This window comes from Thamnophis elegans, chromosome 11, assembly GCF_009769535.1.
Source record: "Thamnophis elegans isolate rThaEle1 chromosome 11, rThaEle1.pri, whole genome shotgun sequence".
Lineage (NCBI taxonomy): Eukaryota > Metazoa > Chordata > Lepidosauria > Squamata > Colubridae > Thamnophis > Thamnophis elegans.
The window spans coordinates 32,158,493-32,180,060 of record NC_045551.1 but is presented as its reverse complement, the minus strand read 5'-3'; the positions used below and the strand labels follow the sequence as shown (position 1 = coordinate 32,180,060).

Genomic DNA, 21,568 nt, shown 5'->3' with positions numbered 1-21,568 from the left:
ATAAATTTTGGGCTCAATTGTGGTTGTAAGTCGAGGACTATCTGTACACACTTAAATTCTGGGGTCACTTTGATCTACCTAAAAGGAATGTTGCAAAAAATTGTAATACTGTGATGTAGTTCTAATTAGATATGTTTGGGACTCTTCTGTAAGTTAACATAAAATGTTCTAAGTTAAGGATGGGCAGTTAATTTTCCCTAGGGCTCACTTGTGAAACTGGGATTGTTGTGGAGGACCAAACCAATAGGACCAATACATTACAGTGAAGGTGTGTAGGTGTGCATATATGTAAATTTGAAAAAAAAAGTAGCAGTCGCCTTCGGAATAAAGCAATGCAGTTGTATTGCGTGCATGGTGTATTCTTATTTATACTGATTTCTAATCTCTGATTAACCTCCTGTGGGCTGGACAGGACTGGATGTGGACTGGGGGCTGTGAAATAACCAAGTTTTTTCTAATTGCTTTAAACAATCTCCTCTTTCCTCTTTCCCCTTTTCCTTGTCTCCTTTCTTTTCAGGTACTTTTCATTTTTCTCTACATTGATGCTTGTCACAAACCCCTTAGAGAATACTTTAATTGTGTGATAGAAAAGAAAATGACAATCTTTAAAGTGTTCCTACTTTTGCTGTCATTTTTAGCAGGAGGATCTTGAGTGGGCTTTTTTATAATCTGAAGAATTTTAGTAGAAATTTATGTTTTAATGAGAAATATATTGAAGAGCTTTTAATTTTAAAAGAAATCCTTTTTTCACTAGTTAGTGGAAATCATAGTTTAAAAGAATAATGTTATAATAAAGATCACTTGATACCTTCTAGATCATTTGAAAGGGTAAACATATTTTCATTGTACCTGACTTGTCCTGTGGCTTTTCAGCTGGTGGTATTACATGTTCCAAATGAAAGTAGATAGAACAAAAGTCAAGTGGCTGAGTACTATTGTTTCAGTGGAAGCCTATTAGAAAGCTTCTGTTTGAGAGTTAGTGAAATGAGCCATCGTGAGATCAAGCAACAGTTTCTATCGTTAGTGCACCTAGGTGCGATGTCCTTATTCAACTGGCATCAGTGGTCCCAGTTGTATATAGTTTATTGGTCTGATTGCTTGGTTATATTCTTGCAAGGAGAGTCATCTTTCATTTGTCCAGCGACTGAGAAGGGATACATGTAATAAAACATGGGCTTAAAAGAAATACAGTAACTGGACAAGAAACTGGTTCTCAAGAGAAAAATATATCAGTGAAAAAGCAAAATGAATGAAGTTCAGGAAGATTGGTCTGAGGTGAGCTGTGGTCCAGAGACAATAATATGTTTGTCCCCCAAACCAGAAAGACTAATAAACCACATCCTGTTCATACTGTTGGCATTATGTTATTAGAAAAATGCTTTGATTTAATGGTCATTTTATCTAACCTGAAACTGAAGGTTAGAAGTGTCTATCAAGTGTTCATTGCAGCTCCCCAAACTATTATTACTAAGATATGTTACAAGAAGTCATAACTTTGAGTTTTGTACTGATTTTAATCGTTAGCTGCTGTGACCATTAAAAAGGCAAAATAAGTACAGAAAGGAGATTTTGATTTGTCTTCCACTTCACTATTTGAATATCTTTTTTATTTTAAACGAGTACATTTACCATACTTAAAATCAATTGGAGTGTTGAACAATTTGTTCTTATGAGTGTACTTCGTCAAAAGAAATTAAAATAGAGGACATTTGTATATGGTTGACAAATTTCAAGAACAAATCTTAAAAACTAGAATAATAATGATTATTGACAATAGCTGCTCAAGGCTGGACAAGGAGCAGTTGATTTAAAATTGTAGAACAATATAGTAACATTTTTTGCTGAAACAGTCCATTAAACCATTTTTAATAGAAGCAAACATTTTCTGGGTGATGTTAAAATCTGATACTGTTTTGGAGTATGTAGCACTGTTAATATGATAACAAATATATTTATTCATAATAAGAAATGTAACAGATTATTCCTAATTCCCTCTAAGTATACTGAGAGTCAGTTTGGTATAGTGGTAAAGGCATCAGGATAGAAACTAGGAGACTGTGAATTCTAGTTCAACCTTAGGCACAAAGCAAACTAGGTGACCTTGGGGTAGTCACTTTCTCTTACACTAGGAAGCAGGCAATGACACTTCTGAAATCTTGCCAAGAAAATTGCAGAGTGTTGGCCAGGCAGTCACCAGGAGTTAAGATTGATTCCTAAATAAAAGAGTTAAAAGTGTCCTTGCGTAAGTTTTGATAAACATTTTTTTTCAAAGAACAGTAAAAGGAAGTGAGGCTTTTCAGTATTTTATCAGCTTGGCAGAGCTAGGCAATTATAGTGTATGTTATTTGTCCTTAAAAGTTTTTAGCAAAATCATTTTTAAATGGATAACATTTGCCAAACAGCTCCTCTTCATCCACTCCAGGAGTGAAATCCTCCATGCACTGCATTGTTGGCTATAGACAATTCTGATGCGCAATTGAGCAATGCAGGAGTTTGTGAAAGTTTGCGTAACTGAGCCAAGGAATTTGGTTCTCTTTTTAGCTGCAGTTTAGTAACTACCTTGAGAATTATTTGGGGATTCCATAGAAAAGCCATATAGATCTTCATAAGGGTTGCTTTGATAAATTGAAGCAGCATTTTCAATACACCAGTTGACACCAATTGTGTCCATTTATCACATCCTGACATTTCAGTAATTACTTTTTGTTTTATGGTGTATTTTGTAAAAGTAGTAAACAGAAAACCAATATATTGTAAGCAATGGAATATATGATTTCTTTTTTTGTTTTCTTTTGTAGTAAGTGGAAATGCCTTCTTTATTTCATAGGTGAATGTGTGCGCTGTGGGATAGCCTATTTTAACAATTAGGATAGAAAAGCAGTAAAGTACAAGTTCTGGAAATAAATAAATGCTTTGGAAAAAGAAATCAGAGTGTGTTATAGATTTAAAACATATATGCTAACTATTAATTTTATGAACACTGATTTATTAACACTAGAAAAAATCTCCATATTTGTTTTAGTTAAGTTTAATATTATAGCAATTAAAATAAAAGTTATTAATCAATTTTGATTTATCATAAAGGCCTCAGCAAAAGCTACCACCAAGTTTGTGTTGGGTGATTTTGGAAGCTAAGCAGGGTTGATCCTGGTTAGTACCTAAATGGGGCAATCTTAGGAAATCTTATGTCTGTTAGTTCACCTATTTATTGTTTCAATGTTTCCTGGAAGAAGGCAGTAATAAATTATTTTCATAATTCTGCTAAAAAGCTGCATGGATGTAATCTCCATGTGGCATGCTTGTATCTAGGGTGTCTCTACATTAGTTATCATGCAAAACTAAAGCACAGTAATTATATATAACAGCAATCTTGTCTGGACTTGGGCATAAGAATATTAACATGTTCAGTGCTGTTAAACTGCCACATTTGATAACCTGCCAACTCAACACCGACAGTAGCAAGCAAGAATCAAAATAGTCCTTTTAGGTGGTTTTTTTGTTGTTGTGGTAGTTTGAATGGTTTTCTTTTTTACTTAACCTTCCATTGACTTACGTAGAAGGTCATTAACATACCATTTTAAGGTTGGTGTAGTTGAAAATATAGTTGAAGATTCGAAGCTGCTGCTCTACTGCTTTCCAAATGTTTTATTTTCAAGGCACCACAAACTCTAGCAAAACTATATGTGGCATGTCTATAAAGGTAAAGCCTTCAAGTTGAATTTGATTCTTGGAGACTTTATGGACATAATCATGCACATCTGTACTTGAGACATCTGTACCTTTTTAAGACCTCCCTTGGTGAGTGGACCAAAGGAGGTCTTAGAAAGGTACAGATCTCCCTTGGAAGTTTATATTGACTTGACATTGCTGCAGAAATATTGATGAAGAAGTAAAGAACTTTGGATTGAAAGCTGAATTTCTTGCTGCCAAGATTTTCCTATTTGGAAATGAGCAGAAGAAGAGTTCCTGGGTCTATATCTATACCTATATCTAAACATGGGTCCTACATTTATACCTAAGCAACTATCTGTGTAAGTACACATATCGACTTTGTGTTAGGTATGTCTCTGCATTAAAAAAGCATTCCTCCTTATCCCAAACCTCTATGTCTAAAACTGGAGGTTAGGAACATTTTTATGGCTTTAGTTTTGAGGATCAATAAAATTTGCTAGCCCTGAAATTTCCAGCTAATTACTTAACTCTTTTATTGTCCACCATACAAGAAAATTTACCTCATTCAATACTGGTAGGTTTTGATTATGTTTTCAGGGGTGGGCATCTACACACAAATTCATTTGGAACAAGAATGGCATCTAAGTTTCATGACAATAAAGGAAGGAGGCAAAATAATGCCCAGCAATATATTCTCATCCCTACTTAGAAAGATTGGAGATTAGACAGTGAATAATATACAAAGTACACTAAAATGCCCCTTTCTCTTGTCTGTCTGTCTGTCTGTCTGTCTGCCTGCCTGCCTGCCTGCCTGCCTGCCTGCCTGCCTGCCTGCCTGCCTGCCTGCCTGCCTGCCTGCCTGCCTGCCTATCTATCTATCTATCTATCTATCTATCTATCTATCTATCTATCTATCTATCTATCTATCTATCTATCTATCTATCATTTATCATCTCACAGAACAAATTTTCAGAGTGGTTCACTTATAAGCAGTAGGGGAGAAAATGACATAGAAGAAAAAGAGTATATGAAAAGAAGAGATTAAAAAAATTCATTGTGTGAATATGTAACAAAAAAGCCTTTCAAATTCTAATTATATTTCCCATAAAAATATACAACGCAAGGCAACCTTTGAAGGTCTTCTGGTGCCTATATCTAAGATATGTTGTGAGCAAACTTATTTGGCCCTGTTATCCTGATGATTAACTGAATAATTGCAAACTATGTTGAGTAGCCTTTAATGTGTCACATATATTTTGCTGTCCCTGTTATAATCAACCTACATGATTACTCCTATGTAAGTTGTCTCTCTGTGGAAAAATTAGAAACATAAACATTCACCAATCTAACTTTCCACTTTTCCACGCCATAGAGATATTTCATGCATAAAACAGATGTTCCCTGGGTGTTTATGAAGCAAGAGCAAAGTAAAGATTCTGCCTTAAGGTGACCTAGAATTCTGTTGATTTTAGAGGAGAAATGAATCCGATGAAGGTTTTGAGGATAGATATGCTTTTCTAGATCTGTATGTGTAATATTTTGTCATAAAGAAGAGATCAGAATAGTGATCTACAAATAGATCTTTCTTCTTGGACAGATCTCCCATGACTTAATTCTGATGCATATCCAGGTCATTTTGCACTTGGATCTTTTCTTCTAATTTATGAGAAATAATCAGTATGACAATCATGAATTGGATATGAAATTAGTATTAACAAACAGAAAAATACACAGTAATGTGTGAATTGCTATTGTTTTAGCAATTTTGTATTTTTTGCTGCAAAGAACTAGCAGCAGTCATCTGTACTAGTCCTTTGCAGGAAAACAAAACATGCAAGGAAGCTTTAATTTTAATTTTCATGATAGAGGGAAAAAGAAAGAATTAGAAAGAAGTGCTTCAAAAAAGCAAGACACCATTTTTTCTTTATCCCAGTAGTCCTTCACTCATTGCTGGGATGAAGTGCTCTTGAATTGGCATAAATCTCTATTGGTAAGAAATCCGCTGTCGATTCTGCCTCGATTGCCTTTGCATCAATTCTGGCAACATCTAACTTCCTTCAAAGCAATGGGTGACAAAGCCTAACTGATTTTACACACCTTGAGGCTGGCCTTTGGATGCCGGAAGAATAAGAGAGAGAAAGATATAATTTAACTGGTAGAGCCAGGCTACCCATTAGCCCATGAAATTTATTTATCTTGGATAATTTCCTGGTTTGTTTTTTTTCTTTACTTCAGTAAAGCATGTGAAGATGAGAAATACTGATTAATCAGTGAATTTCAAAAAAATCTCAAAAAAATTCGAATGGAGATTTTTGAGTTTTCATAAGGAATTATTATATTTTAAATGACCTTAAATTAGAAAGTTTTCACATTTTTAAAAATTGGTTAAAAACCTGCAAACTATATTTCACCAAAAGCAATAATCAAGTTATACATATGGTTATTCCTCTCCGCTGATAAGCAATGTTTTGTGGAAGCTTCTTTCTTAAAAATACTAGTCTGCTTCAGGCTATTAAAAAAAAACCAATAACTTAGGTGATGTCAACTCCTGGTGACTACACAGACATTTCTTGTAATTTTCTTGGCAACAACATGGGAGTAGTTTGTCATGGCCTTTTTCTCAGAATATATGGGGTTTTTTTTCCACTTCCTAGTAAGCTTTTAGTTCTGGATCTGAGCCCAGCCATGACCAACCCTGCCTTAGCTTTTTTCAAGGCCAATCATACTGGCTCTGTTACATACTGTGGGTTACATACATATCTCTAAAACACATATTTTAAAAAGTGACCTCTGCTGTTTATTTTACTTTTATGTTAGCAACAAAGTCATTAAAAGCAAAACTTTTCCAATAATTTTCACAATGCCTCATTGGTAGGAGAGGTTCCTGACACAATTGCAGAAATGTGATACCCTGTTGTGGCTCAGCAGGAGCCGTTGGAGCTGCCGACAGATTCCAATAGCGAGGGACCCTATGAGTCGGCTCTGGAAGATGTGGAGGACCCTGGGCAGGGTTCAGAATCCGAGCAGGGACCAGAAAGGCTGGTTGGCCACCAGGAGGCCCCTCAGGCAGTGAAAGTCAGAGGGAGTTGGTCCCTGACGCCCAGCAGAGAAGGGCGGAGAAGGGAAGGCAGCAATTACAGAGACAGGCTCATAGGAAATAATCAGGCCCAGGTGGTTGTGATTTGGCTCCTCCCAAGAGAGTATATAAGAAGAGACTTTGGGAGGAGACCTTTTGCAGGACACAACCGTTATATAGGCTGGAGAAGCTCTTGTGTGTATCTCTTATTTGTGGGAGTCTGGGTTGCTGCCAATGTCTTGTCTGTGAGTAATTACTGTGAATAAAGTGTGGCTAACAGTAAGCTTGTGTCTGCGTGACTCACCGGTCGGAGGAGGGTCAGAACAGTACCCTATAGTAAATATTGTCCCTGTTTCCATATTGCTGGAAAAGCATCTGTAGTAAAGAGAATTTTCTTCAGAACCAACATTTATCTTGAAGTCTAAAGCAACTGATTAATTTTAGTGGCATTTATGAAAGAAGCCCGCTAGGAGAAGCCTCTGAAGGAATTGCAGATAATCCTCAACTTACAACCATTTGTTTAGTGACTTTCAATATTACAACAGCACTGAAAAATGTTACTTACGACTGCTCCTTGTACTTATGACCGTCGCAGCATCCCCAAGGGTATGTGATCAAAATTCAGGTGTTTAACAGCCAGCATGTATTTATGAAGGTTTGCAACCTTGTTGAGTCACGTGATCACCATTTGCGATCTTCAAGATCAGCTTCCAACAAAGTCAAGGGGGAAAGCCAGATTTACTTAACCACGTGGTTGATGTAACAACTGCACAAAAAAGGCTGTAAAATTGGATGCATCTCAGTTAACAATCACCTTGCCTAGCAATGGAAATTCTGTGGTTGTAAATTGAGAATTACCTGTAGATAATTAAAACACTTGGTGATGTTTTAAACATTTAAGTGACAAATCTGCAACTAAAAGATCCAACGCATTTTATATGATATGAGCAAACTGTTTGCTTTTTTCAATTCAACAAAACTTTACCAATTTCACTTATCTCATTGTAGCTAAATATTATAGCAAAATAATGCAATACATCCCTTTGGGCTCCAGACTCATCTTCTATTTTTGGTCCCTGTCAGTAGCCTGCTCAACCCTCATGAACAGACCTGGGCATTTTACAGCCCTCAGACGGCCCCAACCTGGCCAGCATTGGTGGGGCAGTATGAGGTAGCATCAATGGTGGGGGCATGGTATCGATGTGGCGGCAGCAGCTTCAGTGGTGGGGAAGAGCAGAGTAGTGGTAGCACTGGGGATTGGGCATGCTGGGCCTCCACAGCATTCCCAGTTTCTCGTGTGGCCCTTTGGGAAAATGAATTTCCCATCCCGGTCATGAGTTTGTTGTGGGGATAACAGAGATACATTTCTTCCTTGATATTCTTACTTTTTAGCATTCCTATATCGGGTCAAAGACACGTGAGATTTGGGAAGTGGTATAGAATAGCAATACAATGGAGCAATAAAATGGAATTTATGAGAAATCTTTGTTTGAACCTTATCCTTGGGTTTTCCATCCAGAATTTACTTTAGAGAAGTGCAGTCTTTGCTCAGGGAAACAGTTCTGACTAAGGAACATTTTACAGGATTCTCCGTTTTATGTCTCAGTTGCTGGAGAATATGTTGATCATTAAAATGAAACAAATAGTCTCTGTTTGAGTTGGTTAGGTTGTGAAAGGCTTAGGCGCCACCTTGAGACAATACCAGATATGGTGTAGCCACCATAGGTAAACTTTGAGCAGTGATCTAAAGAGTGATTTATCACTTCATTATATTTTGAAGTGAGGGTTAGCTGCTGACATGAATCTGTGACTAATAATATCAAACAACATTATGTTAGTCAGACATCCAATGACCTTCTGAATTCAGTTTGTCTCACCTTCCATTGACAACTATGCACGTGTACATTAAACTGGAGAATTATGTGCATGCCCCCTTGTGTGCATTCTGTATGAATCATTCCCTTCTAATTCTGTTCAATTGATATGTTCTCATACTGAATTCAATATTTGAAACAGCTTTTTTTCTTTGTAAGTTTGCCTGCACGTAAGTTAAGGTGACCAGATGTCCCAATTTCAGCGGGACAGTCACGATTTATAACAATTTGTTATAAACAATTGTTAATAATTGTTTGTTATAAACAATTTCCTGGGGCATTTTTAAAAAGTCCCGATTTTCTGGCTTCATGTTGAAAGCCCAGTGGATTTGCTTAAGAAATCCTAACCGGGGCAAGACAAAAGACACTCTGTCTAACCTCTCTCTCTGTCTCAGTACTTTCACTGAAGATATTAAAACGTTAAAGCAACAAAACGGACCCCCCCCGCCCCTTTTACCTCATTTTATAAGAAAAAATGACCAAGTACCATAGAGTTGCAGGAAATACTTGGCTAGAGAAGCCACGAGTATTACTTCCTGGATTTTCTGGAGGGAAGGGGCATGGAGGTTGGAGGTCGGCTCATGTGGAAAAAAATGGTGGCAAAGTTTCTTTGAAAAATATTTCCCTGACTAATTTCACCATTTTAATTTGCTCAGTTCTTTGTATTAACATCTATATCATTCTGGATTGACTTGGAGTGCTCACTTGTGCCTGCTGGTAAGTGAGCTGGGTTTTTTCTTTTATTTTTTAATGTATTTTAAAATAATATTTTATTGTGCATAGGATTTTTTAAAAGTTTTATTCTGTGTGGATTCTTTTTTTAAATTGTCTTAGACTATTTAAAAAAAGATTCTATCCAAAATAAATTGAAGTGAAACCATTTTTAAAAATTCTATGCACAATACTTTGAAATGTTTTACTTCAATTTATTCTGTGTGGATTCTTTTTTTAAATTGTCTTAGACTATTTTAAAAAAGATTCTATCCAAAATACAAAATACCAGCTGCAGTTATTCACTTAAGAACTGTGGCAAGAAAGGTAGTATAGTGACCAAAGTTACAATGGCATTGAAAAAAGTGACTGATGACCATTTTCCCACTTAGTGACCATTTTCCCACTTAGCGACCATTGTAGCATCCTCATGGTCAAGCGATCAAAATTTTGATGTTTGGCAACAGATTGGTATTTATGATGGTTTCAGTGTCCTTGGGTAATTTTAATTGCCTTTTGACAAAGACAAATGGGGAAACCAGATTCACTTATGTTACTAACTTATCAGCTGCAGTTATTCACTTAAGAACTGTGGCAAGAAAGGTGGTATAGTGACCAAAGTTACAATGGCATTGAAAAAAGCGACTGATGACCATTTTTCACACTTAGCGACCATTTTCACACTTAGCGACCATTTTACACTTAGCAACCGTTGCAGCATCCTCATGGTCACATGATCAAACTGTTGATGTTTGGCAAGAGTTACAATTTATATTTGTGAATTGTAGTTATGTTGAAATAAAAAAAAATTACAATACTATTTTTGCGTTGTATGAAAATTTGTGTTGCTCCGTATAAAATTTTTAATCAAGCCCCCCCCCCCCCCCCCCGGTCAAAGGTGTCCCTCTTTACCAATCTGAAAATCTGGTCACCTTAACGTAAGTGAATAACTGTTGGGTACATAATATTTGTTTATGGTGGGATAAGATAAGATTCATATATACCAAATGCTTCCATGTGAATTGGTATTGTTTTATCAGAACAATGTTATATTCACTCTAAAACCTTTTCATCAATTAATCCTGGTAGTTGGATGAAAACCATACCGCTTTAGAATTCAATTATTTTTTCTTAGGTAAATAACCTTTTTAAAAAATGTGTTAACATATTTTGCATGGATATGTGCTGGATCAAACAAAGGTATCTCCCTGTAAGTGTTATTTCACTAAATTGGTCAAAACTAAAAAGCTGAATTAAGCATGGGAAATCATTAAAGTATTCTAGGTCACACCTCCTCTTCCTGTTTTGTTTTTGTTCTTTTTTTTTGTTGTCTAATTCAGTGTTTCCCAACCTTGGCAACCTGAAGATGTCCGGACTTCAACTCCCAGAATTCCCCAGCCAGCCTTCGCTGGCTGGGGAATTCTGGGAGTTGAAGTCCGGCATCTTCAGGTTGCCAAGGTTGGGAAACACTGGTCTAATTGTTTCTTATACTGAGCCAAAAATAGAATTAAAATTACAAGGAAACTCTGCAAAGCATTAGCTGTTTAAGTAATAAAGGATTTCATCAGAAAGTGTCAGGTAGAAATGGAACCATTGCAATTTTTCTTTTCTCACTAACTTGGATTCTTTATCTTTGGTAATTCAACAATCTATGTATTCAGAAAAACAGAGAACATAAAGGTGTATGTAGAGTAAAGGAACACGAGCTTTAGCAATCTTAATATTTCCTCATAGAAATATATCTTTCCTCTCTCCCCCCCCCCCCATTATTTTGAAAAACAACATTTTAGGGCTTCCTTTTCCTGACTTTGGAGAAGTGATATTGCTTCTCCCCATGCTTCAACCATACTGGCAGAACCATAATTACATTCCCTGCTTTTGTGGGTGGTTTGCATTTGACAGTGTGCTATTTTTAACCCCTAAAGAAATGTCCAAGTTTAACCATTTCAAACAGATAAAATGATCAAAAGGGGATTTTTTTTAGACTGTATTCATTATTTAAATTGTTAAAATCATCATAAAATCACGGTTTTCATATATGCTCATTTAGGGCAGAGAACTGAGATCAAGATGAAATTGAGGAGACATCCCTCCTCAATACAGATTTGTAAGATTTCAAAAGCCACTTATATAAAATTTACAGGTACAAATAGGTCTTTGAGAAACGGCATGCTAACTCTCACTCTCACTGTGTTACACCAGCAGCTTCCATCTCTACCAACTCAAGTTCTTCAGCCTAAAGAAGTGGCTAGGATTTGTGAAAGGTCAATTAAAACAGGAAAAGTTTTGAAAAGGCCAGAAGGGGGTAGATTATAAGAAGGAAAGAGAAAACAAGTAAATTTATACATGGGCAATAGTTGCAGAAATGACAAAGTCCTACTTGACCACTGCTCTTGACTAAACTTGGCAGAATTGTGGATACAAGTTGGTAGTGTATTTCTCACATTCTTTATGGCAGATAAGCAAGAAATAAAACACAATAATTTGAATGCCTATTGCAGTAGATAGAGTCCACAATTTAAACTCTAGTCTGCTTTATCCCATGCTATAGAACAGTGTTGGTGAACCTTTTAGACACCTAGTGCCCAAACTGCACGCATGCGCATGCACATGCCGAAACTGAAAGGTGCACACGTGTGGGCATGCATGGGCATGCATGGATTTGCAGCAAAGACTGAAATACCAGCTGGCGGCTGGGAGGTGGGGCATCCCAACACTGACAGCATGGCAAGAGGTAAGATCTTTTTCTTTTGTGATCTTCTGTTTCATCATTTGCAGGGAAACAGAAGCTCATGAAAGAAATGCCATGGAGATCTGACCTGGGGCGACAGTATGTGTAACAGCAGAGAGGGCTCTGCATGCCACCTCTTGGACACGTGCCATAGGTTTGCCACCACAGCTATAGAAATTAGTGATTACTCCGTGTGTTACTTGGTGGCCTTGGAAGCTGAGACAGGTGTAGAAAACAGCCTTCTTTTAATCTAATGGCTGCTAGTTCCAGTGTGTGAATGAATGGAATGAAATGAATGGATGAATGAAATGAAATGTGTACCTTGAACCAAGGCCAGAATTGTTAGACTCTCTAGCAACTGACTAAAACTAAAAATTGACCAAGCAAGATTCTTTAAAATATATTTAATAATATTTATTCAGCTCAGAGGGATGTACCTTATTTTTCGGAGTATAAGACGCACCGGAGTATAAGACGCACCAAGGTTTTGAAGAAGCAAAGGGAGGGAGGGAGGGAGGGAGGGAGGGAGGGAGGGAGAGAGAGAGGGAGAGAGAGAGAAATACAGTAGGTAGCTAGGGAGAGTGAGTAGTTAGGTAGTTAGGTAGATAAAGGGAGAGAGAGAGAGAGATACATAGGTAGGGAGAGAGAGAGTAGGTAGGTAGGTAGGTAGGTAGAGGGATAGGGAGAGAGGAATAGAGAGAGATAAAGAGAGAGAAATACAGGAGAGATAAATACAGTAGATAGGGAGAGATAGAGAGTAGGTAGGTAGGTAGGTAGGTAGGTAGGTAGGTAGAGGGAGAGAGAGAGAGAGAGAGAGAGAAATACAGTTGGTAGGTAGGGCGAGAGAGAGTAGGTAGGTAGGTAGGTAGATGTTTCCAGGTGAAATTTATCCATGTGCTGGAGAAGGAAATTGCTGACAAGACTTTGTTTCTGCTGGCACAGCACATGATCAATGTAATTCTCATCAACCACTCTATCTAAAGAACCTTCCGAAAGGGCAAAAAAAGTTTTTACATTCTACAAACCTCCCAAAAACGGGCCTTTTTTTTGCGAAAACAGGGCCATTCCCCCCCCCCCCCCAAAAGGCATGAGTAGCCTTTAGGAAGCTTATAGAGTGCTTCTGCCGGTGAGGGGGGAAAATGGGCCACTTTTTGCTCATTTCTGCCCTCCCCAGCCCCCACGAGCTCTCTAAAAGCCTCTATAAGGCTATGTACGACCATTTTGGTGAAGGGGCAGGACTTTGGGAGGCAAAAAATGCTGTATCCAGTGTATAAGATGCACCTAGATTTTCAACCTCTTTTTTGAAGCAAAAGGGTGTATCTTATACTCCGAAAAATGCAGTAGTTAGAATTCCAGCAATTTAGAATTGATCTGGCCTGATGTATCAGTACCTCTTATTTTCTTTCTAATAATCTTCCTGTAAAAGAAAAACTTGCACCTGACTTTTTGCATAAGTCTCCAGAACCATTGCCAACCTGAGAAGTGATTTTTGCAGACTCCTGTAATAATCAAGTTTTTGATTCGAAGGTCTGTTGAATACTTTTTTTAAAGCAGATGTACAGAATCTGAAGCTCCTGAGCTTCATGCAGCCCCCTGAAGCCTTGAGAAGATTTTCAGAATTTTTTTAAAACAAATACCACCAAATAGTACTTTTACATGTATCAGAAAGTGAGAAATAATTGATTACATAACTGTGGAACAATCCAATTAACCAGAGTTAATTTAAACTAAGTAGAACTATCTAATCAAATTAGAATTTGTTTGGCCTTATTAACAACTTTTTGAATGTAAGTTTTAAAGTATCTTTAAAAAAACAAGTACAACTACAGAGATAGAAAAAGTAGGTGCTTTCATTGTACAGACATGCCTGTCCTCCCACATATGCATTACATATTTCTAAATTTATTTAGAATATTTGTATGCTATATATTTGTATGCCAAAGACCAGGATGGCTCCCAGAAATACAATTAAAACAAAAGCACAATGTAATGCATTATTAAAACAAGAAGATGCTTTATATGTACATTATATAAATATAAGCTATCAAAAGAGAGTTAAAACAGTAAAAGCCAGTGGTGCAATTCAAATAATTTAACAACCGGTCCTCTGTCCTAATGACCAGCTGGGGTAGGTGTGGCTCTATGGTCATGTGACTGGGTGGCCGTGGCAACTCAACATCACTTCGATGAGTGCTTTGCATTAGCTGTTATAATGTAATAAGGGTTAACCGGAGAGGCAGTTTCTGTAAGCAGGGCAATAAAGATTAGGCTAGAAACAACACCAGAATGTTTCCTTCCTGCCTTCCTTACAGGATTAGCTCTGTAAAGTGGGAAAAAAACAAAATGAGATTTCTTCCAACAACCGGTTTTCTGAACTGCTTAGAAAGTTAACAACCAGTTCTCCTGAATTGGCTAAATCCCAACACTGGTTAAAGTCTAGGTAAAATCTTTTTATCTGTTTGAGTCCCTTTTCTGAAGTTTTGTGGGGTGTAATAACAAAAGGGGTTGTTTCAACTCCAATGACACTTTGTTTCAGAACTTGAATCCAAACATGAAAAAAAGAAACATAAATAACTGTAGAATTATTTTATTTTTACTGGACCAATATGCTGCTGCAGTCACAGCTAATTCTGGTGTCAAATGTAACTACTGGAGCTGCAGTGATCTAATCAGGCAAGACAGACTCTGTGGGATTAGGCAATCCTGCAAGATCCTTTATCTAAAGCTGTGTAAGGCTTTATATATCATTAAAAATATTTTTAATTGGCCTCAAAAAGCAACCAGCAACCACTGAAGTTCTGTCAAATGGATGTCGTCAAATCTCAATAGATACTCACACTACCCATGCTGCTGGGTATTCTGGCCCAGCTGCAAGCTTTAGATTGTCTTTCGGGCTATTCACAGAGCATAATTTCTAAAACAATAATTCAAACTGGAGGCTACCAGCGTATGAGTCACAAAGCTAGGTTTTCTCCTCTGATCGGGGCTGTAGCCGGTTTAACAGTTTAACAATTGAAGTTAGCTGTTTTCCTTGCCATTGTTTTTCCATGATTGTCCAACCTCAATGGTAGATCCAAATTAAGAAGCTGATCTACATGGAGAAGTCAATCAATTATTGTCTGCACTTTGAATTTATTCATTTCACGTAATCAAGGCTGTTTAGGGTAATGGCTATTCAGCATGGGACATGATGCTATATATTACAGTGTAACTAACAAGTCCTGATCTTCTGGAATGTTTTATAGTGTTTCTAACGGTATCAACTGTTCAACATTAATACAGATTATTTCTAAAGTTGTTTGCAAACTGCCCTTGTTACTCATGAGTCTCAACCATGCATCACATTTCCTGAATTTGCAGGGATTGATGATTCCTGAGGCGCTTTCCAGCACAGTAATTTCTGCTGATAAGGGAAACTATATGGAGAGATTTGTGTGTTTGTTTACAGGATATAAATGGAGAACAATTGCACAATGGTGGAATATAATGGCAGAAAGCTTCTATAAAACGGTTAAGTTTTCTATAAAACAGTTAAGACCACACATTTTTCTGTAATCTCTCCTGTGAAGTCTTCCATTATCCAGTCCTAGATGCTTACTATCTTTATTGTAAACCACTAGGAAACATTGATAGCCAGCAATAAGCCAATCTAAATAATTAAATGAAAATTGAAATATAAGGCAACCTCTAGCCAAGGTTGATTATATTTACGTTCTTCCTATACTCTCCTTTTTAACAGCTTCTCACAGATGCCAACAGCTTCAGGGAAACATGACACCAATGATAACATTACCATATTCACTCGGATCCTTGATGGCCTATTGGATGGATACGATAACAGACTTCGCCCAGGTCTGGGAGGTATGATAAATAATACAATAATTTTTATTTTCTCTTTTAATTTATTTATGTCTCATCTTTATTATTTTTACAGATAACTTAAGGCAGCAATTGTATCCTTTCTCCTCCTATTTCACCACCACAACATCACTGAGACTTGACTTAGGCTGGGAGAGAATGAGCAAGGTCATCCAGCTGGCTTTCATGATTAAGATGGGAGCAGAACAAACGGACATTGTGCTTTCTAGCTTGATGCCTTAACCATTAGACCAAATTGGCTCTCAATTCACCATACTGAAATGCAATATGTAATAATAAAGCAAACACTAATTTGGTTGTGACGCATATTTATTTTATACCACAGCAACCTTCCTGCTGTCTATTCTGACCTAGGCTTCCCCAAAAAGCACAACGCAGATTCCTGGTCCTGGCAAAACCACTTCTACTAAACAAATGTGTATTCCCCCCCTTCACATTCAGCAAAGACCTGGTAAACAGTCTTTCAAAGGTGAATTTATGACCACAGACCTTATCTAGCTTGGAAAGCTGCCATGTAAATATTTTTCAAATGCCGTGCTGTGCAAGGAAAGACTTGGCACAGAGTTTCTGAGATTCATGGACTTCACACTCCTAAAATGAATGAACAAACGAATGAATTGTTTCCTGCAAAAGTCCACTCCCCTTTTACTCCTCTTTTATTTCCTATGGGAGGGGCCATTCATCATCCCCCTGTGGCTTTACTTCCAAGTTGACCCTGGTTTCTGAGCTGTTCTTTTCTTTTGGCAGCTCTGTGCATGTGCACATGGGAATAGGCTCCAGCTGTTCCTCTGCCTCACTGCTATCTAGCTCCGAAGGCAGCTGATAACTGTCAGACGCCTCCGATGCAGAGCCCTTTTCCCAGCCTTTCCCAGCCTCCAGGGCTGGTCCATGTCCCTCCCCAACTTCCTCACTGTCCGAATCTGCTGCCAGCTTCACTGGCCGCTGGCACGCCACAACACTGTTTTTCTTGCAATAAGTTCAATGTTTCCTCCCGGAGACACAATTCCAGAAATGCTTTTTTTTTGCTTTGTGCTCTTGGTTGGTCCATTTTATCATTCAATGTATGTTTTTGTTGTTATGTGTTAATGTAGATATTATAACCATTCACTGTCTTTTAAATGAATGAGAGTATACCAATGTTTTGAACATCTAAATAATTGTAGGGACCAACATGGCAAGGCAAGGAATTAGTTAAAACATGTGCTGAGAAACCTTCCCAAAGGGTGGTTTCCTTTCTTTTATTTATTTTTAATCTTAAAGATTGTTTTATGTCTTCCAGTCAGAATTCATGCTTGTCATCTTGAGAACAATCACTGAGAGATGCCCAGTTGCTGCTTTCATCTTTCATGGGGACAGAGAGGAGAAAGATTGTATTTAAAAGCAAGCTGTAGGGTCTGTGCTGCCATATGAAAATCACCTGCAGTCCCATTTAATATGAGGGCAATGGAAATGTAGTAACTTGTAAGAAATGCCCCAATTTTGGAAATTTTGGAACAAAGAGGCCTTAAACCTCTTTCAGGGGACGCAGTGGCTAAGATGCTGTTTTTAAGATACGTTTTGCATATCAATGTGGGTACCAAAACACACTATGTAAGAAAGCAACCCACTAATACTGTATAACTTTTCAAATTGACTTTAAAACAATATTTAGAGATTGATGAGACACGTCCCTCCTTTCCCCCCTCTCCCTCCCTCTTCCCCTTCCTCCTATCCCTCTCCCTCTGTGTGTGTGCATTACACACATGTATATTTGAATGTATATTTGATGCGGCGGCTAAGATGCTGAGCTTGTCAATCAGAAAGGTCGGCAGTTTGGCAGTTCGAATCCCTAGCGCCGCGTAATGGAGTGAGCTCCCGTTACCTGTCCCAGGTTCTGCCAATCTAGCAGTTTGAAAGCACATAAAAAATGTAAGTAGAAAAATAGGAACAACCTTCAGACCTTCAGCACTGGCTCTTTGGCCTGGAAGCAGAGATGAGCACTGCCCCCTAGCGTTGGGAATGACTAGCACATATGTGCGAGGGGAACCTTTACCTTTACCTTTTTAAACCTCTTTCAGCATGTCCCCGGCATAATCCCCTTTCTGCTTTTCCTACTATGAGAGAACAATTTGTTTTGTGGAAATGGAAGGATCTCTTCTAAGAGGATCCCTTTTTTCTCCATTCCTACTTGTTTGCATGCTCTGTGCACAGGATGGCCTTCCGAGATTAATGCCAACATTTTATAAAAACTGAGACAAAGATCTATCCCATGAAGTTAACTAATTAAATTGATTTTCCTCTCATACTTAAATGCCACTAAATTTCTAGTAAACGAGTTTCTACAAATCACCAAATATTTTAGACTTCAGTAAACAGCTTCTTTAATGAGTAAATCAAGAAAACCAGTTTGGTGTAGTGGTTAAAACTGGATATTCTAGTCCTGTTTTAGGCATAAAACCAGCTAGATGACTTGGAACAATCATCCTCTCTCAGAAGGCAATGGCAACCACTTTTGAGAAGCCTTGCCAAGTTCAAACACTCAAAAGGAGTAAAAAAACTGACTTGAAGATGCAGAGAGAGAGAGAGAGAAAATGAGAATGAAATAAATTTATGCACAAAACATGTCAGAAAACTAGGCAGAAATCATTATTCTATTTTCTAGAATAATAAGACTGAACCTCTTGATACATGAAATAAATCATGTGCAGGTGTGATTTGAAGGAGACCACCACTTCAGAAGAGAGGACAATGTAATATAACCCAAATATAAGCTTTATTTACTGAACCTGATTCTCTCTCTTCTGTGGGTCTTTGTTTTGTTTTGCTTTTTTAAAAGAATTAAAAAATTTCCTTATTTCTGTTTGTATATGTGTGATTTTCTTCAAAATCTCTCTCCCAACCTTCACACATTTATACTAAAGTAAGATAAAACTGGAGTCAGTTGCATGATTTTGGAGGAAACAACAACATGTGCATTCTGACTCTTGAGTTTATTTTATATTTTACTGGCAACAGCGTGGGAGGACCACTTTATTGTATTACAGAGACGAGGAAAAAAATACTTATAGAAATAGATAGGAAAAGACTTCCACAAATCTGACACAAATCTCAACCAGTCTCCTAACTGGACTCCAATTACAGATTCTAAAATAACAGGCCTTATAAGACAGCTGAAACCTGCATAGTCCCAGGTAATTACTTCAGGAGTAATAAAAGTTTATGCAATAATTTGGAATGGTGAAGATTTGTACTTGCTTTTCTCTTGACCCATGTCTATCACTGTGGGAAAACACCAAAGCATTATAGTGACATCTATCTGTAAAATGATGGTCAGCAGTTGCCTACTAACCATCAGCCTTTTAAACAGAATAATTAAGTTCTCTGCTACATAATAAATTGCCTGATTAGGTCAGTCTAGACTAAAGTGTATTTTGGCAGAGGAACAAACATGTTTTGAAGCTGGACATTCTATATCCTTGACCATGCCCTCATACAGCAACATCTGGCTGAAAAATATTAATCAAAGCCGGGCTTTGCATTATATAATCACATTTATTCATCATGTTTAGGGCTGCACTTCATCTTACTTCCAGGATAAGGTTGTGGCATAAACTCATAAATCCATAGGTAGCAGCTACTAATGCTAATGCATAAACCTGATGAGAATTCTAGAATAAAAGGTCTGTTGCTGTATGCAAGGTCACTGCACTAAAGAGATTCCAACTTGGAAAGAAGAGAGATGGGGATATATTTCCCCTCCAGTTGTTTAATTTGTATATTAACCTTCTTGTATCCAAACTAACTAATTTAGGGCATCCACAAAATGAGGCAATAGACATTTTGCAACTATATTTATATGTAGACAGTGTAGTGTTTATACATCAAACCATCTATTGGGTTTAATTAAACCTAGTGGTCGAGTCAATATCCCCTTGAGGTTGTACTTGAGACCAGCTCCTCCAAAACCAAGATTTTAATCTTGGAAAAGCAACCCTAAGTACAGGACCAGTGATTAAAAGACCAGCTTCTACACCAGATATTTTTCTCTCTCCAAATAATAGCAGCATTAAAACTTGATTTGGTCAAAACACATATGCAGCTACTGTGGCCTTAAATGTTCCTCAAGAAGTATTAAAGAGAGAGGCAGGCTTGATCAAAATTGAGACAGCTGAATGGATTTGCATTGATGTATAATGCTTGACTGTAATGCTCTTTTCAGGAGGTCTGGCTTCTTTGCTTAATGGGGCAGTTGTGAATCTGTAGGAAACAAGACAATTCTGCAAAAACGGCAGTGTCTTCTTACATTGCATTTTTATAAGAATGCAGGTGTTCACCTTATAAATATTTTGCCTTATAACTCTACTCATCTTATAGCTATACTATTTAAAAAGTATCCATGCAGTTCTCTTTGTTCTATGTTTGCTTCTATTATAAAAGCAGTTTCTATGAACATGGCCAAATTTTACTATCTTGTTTATAAAAACAAACATATTTTGATTGCATGTACAATCCTGCCATAAACTATGTAGTGTTATCTTGCTGCTGTTTCCTCTGCTGTCAATTTGCTGAATTGCAGTCATTGGTCATGAGATGCACCCAAATTATATCACTTATCTATCATGAGAGGTGTGCTTTTGTCATGACTTGTAGCAGATTCCTTTGAAAACGTACATTTAAAATTATAGTTTTCTTCAGAATCAAGTATGTTTCCAATCCAGAAATAAAAATATTAGGAATTTTCCTGGGAAAAAAATAGAATATGTCCGTCTGTTTCTAGTTAACATTGTTGTGTGTGTGTGTGTGTGTGTGTGCCTTTCAGTCATTATTTGACTCCTGGTGCCTGCCTGGACAGGTCCCTGAGGTTTTCTAGGCAAGATTTCGGAAGTGGTTTGCCATTGTCTGCTTCTTCCTAGGACAGAGTCTGTGATTGATCCAAGGTTAATCAGCTGGCTTCATGGCAAAATGAGAACTCACCATCTCCTGGTTTCTAGCTTGAATCCTTAACCATTGCAATAAACTGGCTCCTAATCAATTAATTAAAATATTTTAAATTAACATTAGGACTCTTCAAAATTGAAAAATGATATGTCAATTAAGTATAATATATGATAGTGGCAATATGATATCAGGTAGTTTTTAAAAAAAACTGGGAAAATACTATAAATCTCTCAACATTAAGAATAATATAAATATTTTCAAAGTTTCAAAAGATTTTCTTTCATTTATGAAAATTATGGGGTAAAATATGGAAGTACATCTGGGCATTTGCCAGGAATCAAAAACTGAATTGACAATACAAAATCAATCAGTCAAGTCTCCTAAGTCATATTTGAATATGTTTTTCCTTAAATAGGGGGGGGGCATTTGGGGGTGGGAAGGGACCCAAAAATGTCAAGATGGCAATTGCACAGTTGAAGCTCTGCTGCCTTTTTTTAATGCATAATTACTATTGAAGGCTATTTGTATCCCATGCATGCTGTACTTCAAAAGGAGTGTGGCCATGGTTACCTATTTGTGTCAACCATCTTGACTATTTTTGATCCCCACTCTGCAGAAGTCCTATTAATCAGCTCATGTTACCCAGCTGATGTTTTCTGAAAGAAGAATAAAGGAGGTTAACTTTAAGTTGTGCTGAAAAATAAGTCT

General features: G+C 37.3%; 1 protein-coding gene across 1 annotated transcript in view; it reads left to right on the top strand.

Annotated features, from left to right (window-relative positions):
* The window catches only part of GABRA5 (gamma-aminobutyric acid type A receptor subunit alpha5), a 73,586-nt gene that overhangs the window by 1,764 nt on the left and 50,254 nt on the right, over positions 1 to 21,568 (top strand). Inside the window, exon 2 of the mRNA XM_032226618.1 lies at positions 15,804 to 15,925. Within this exon, the coding sequence (XP_032082509.1) occupies positions 15,804 to 15,925 (122 nt within the window). The remainder of the gene's footprint in view (positions 1 to 15,803; positions 15,926 to 21,568) is intronic.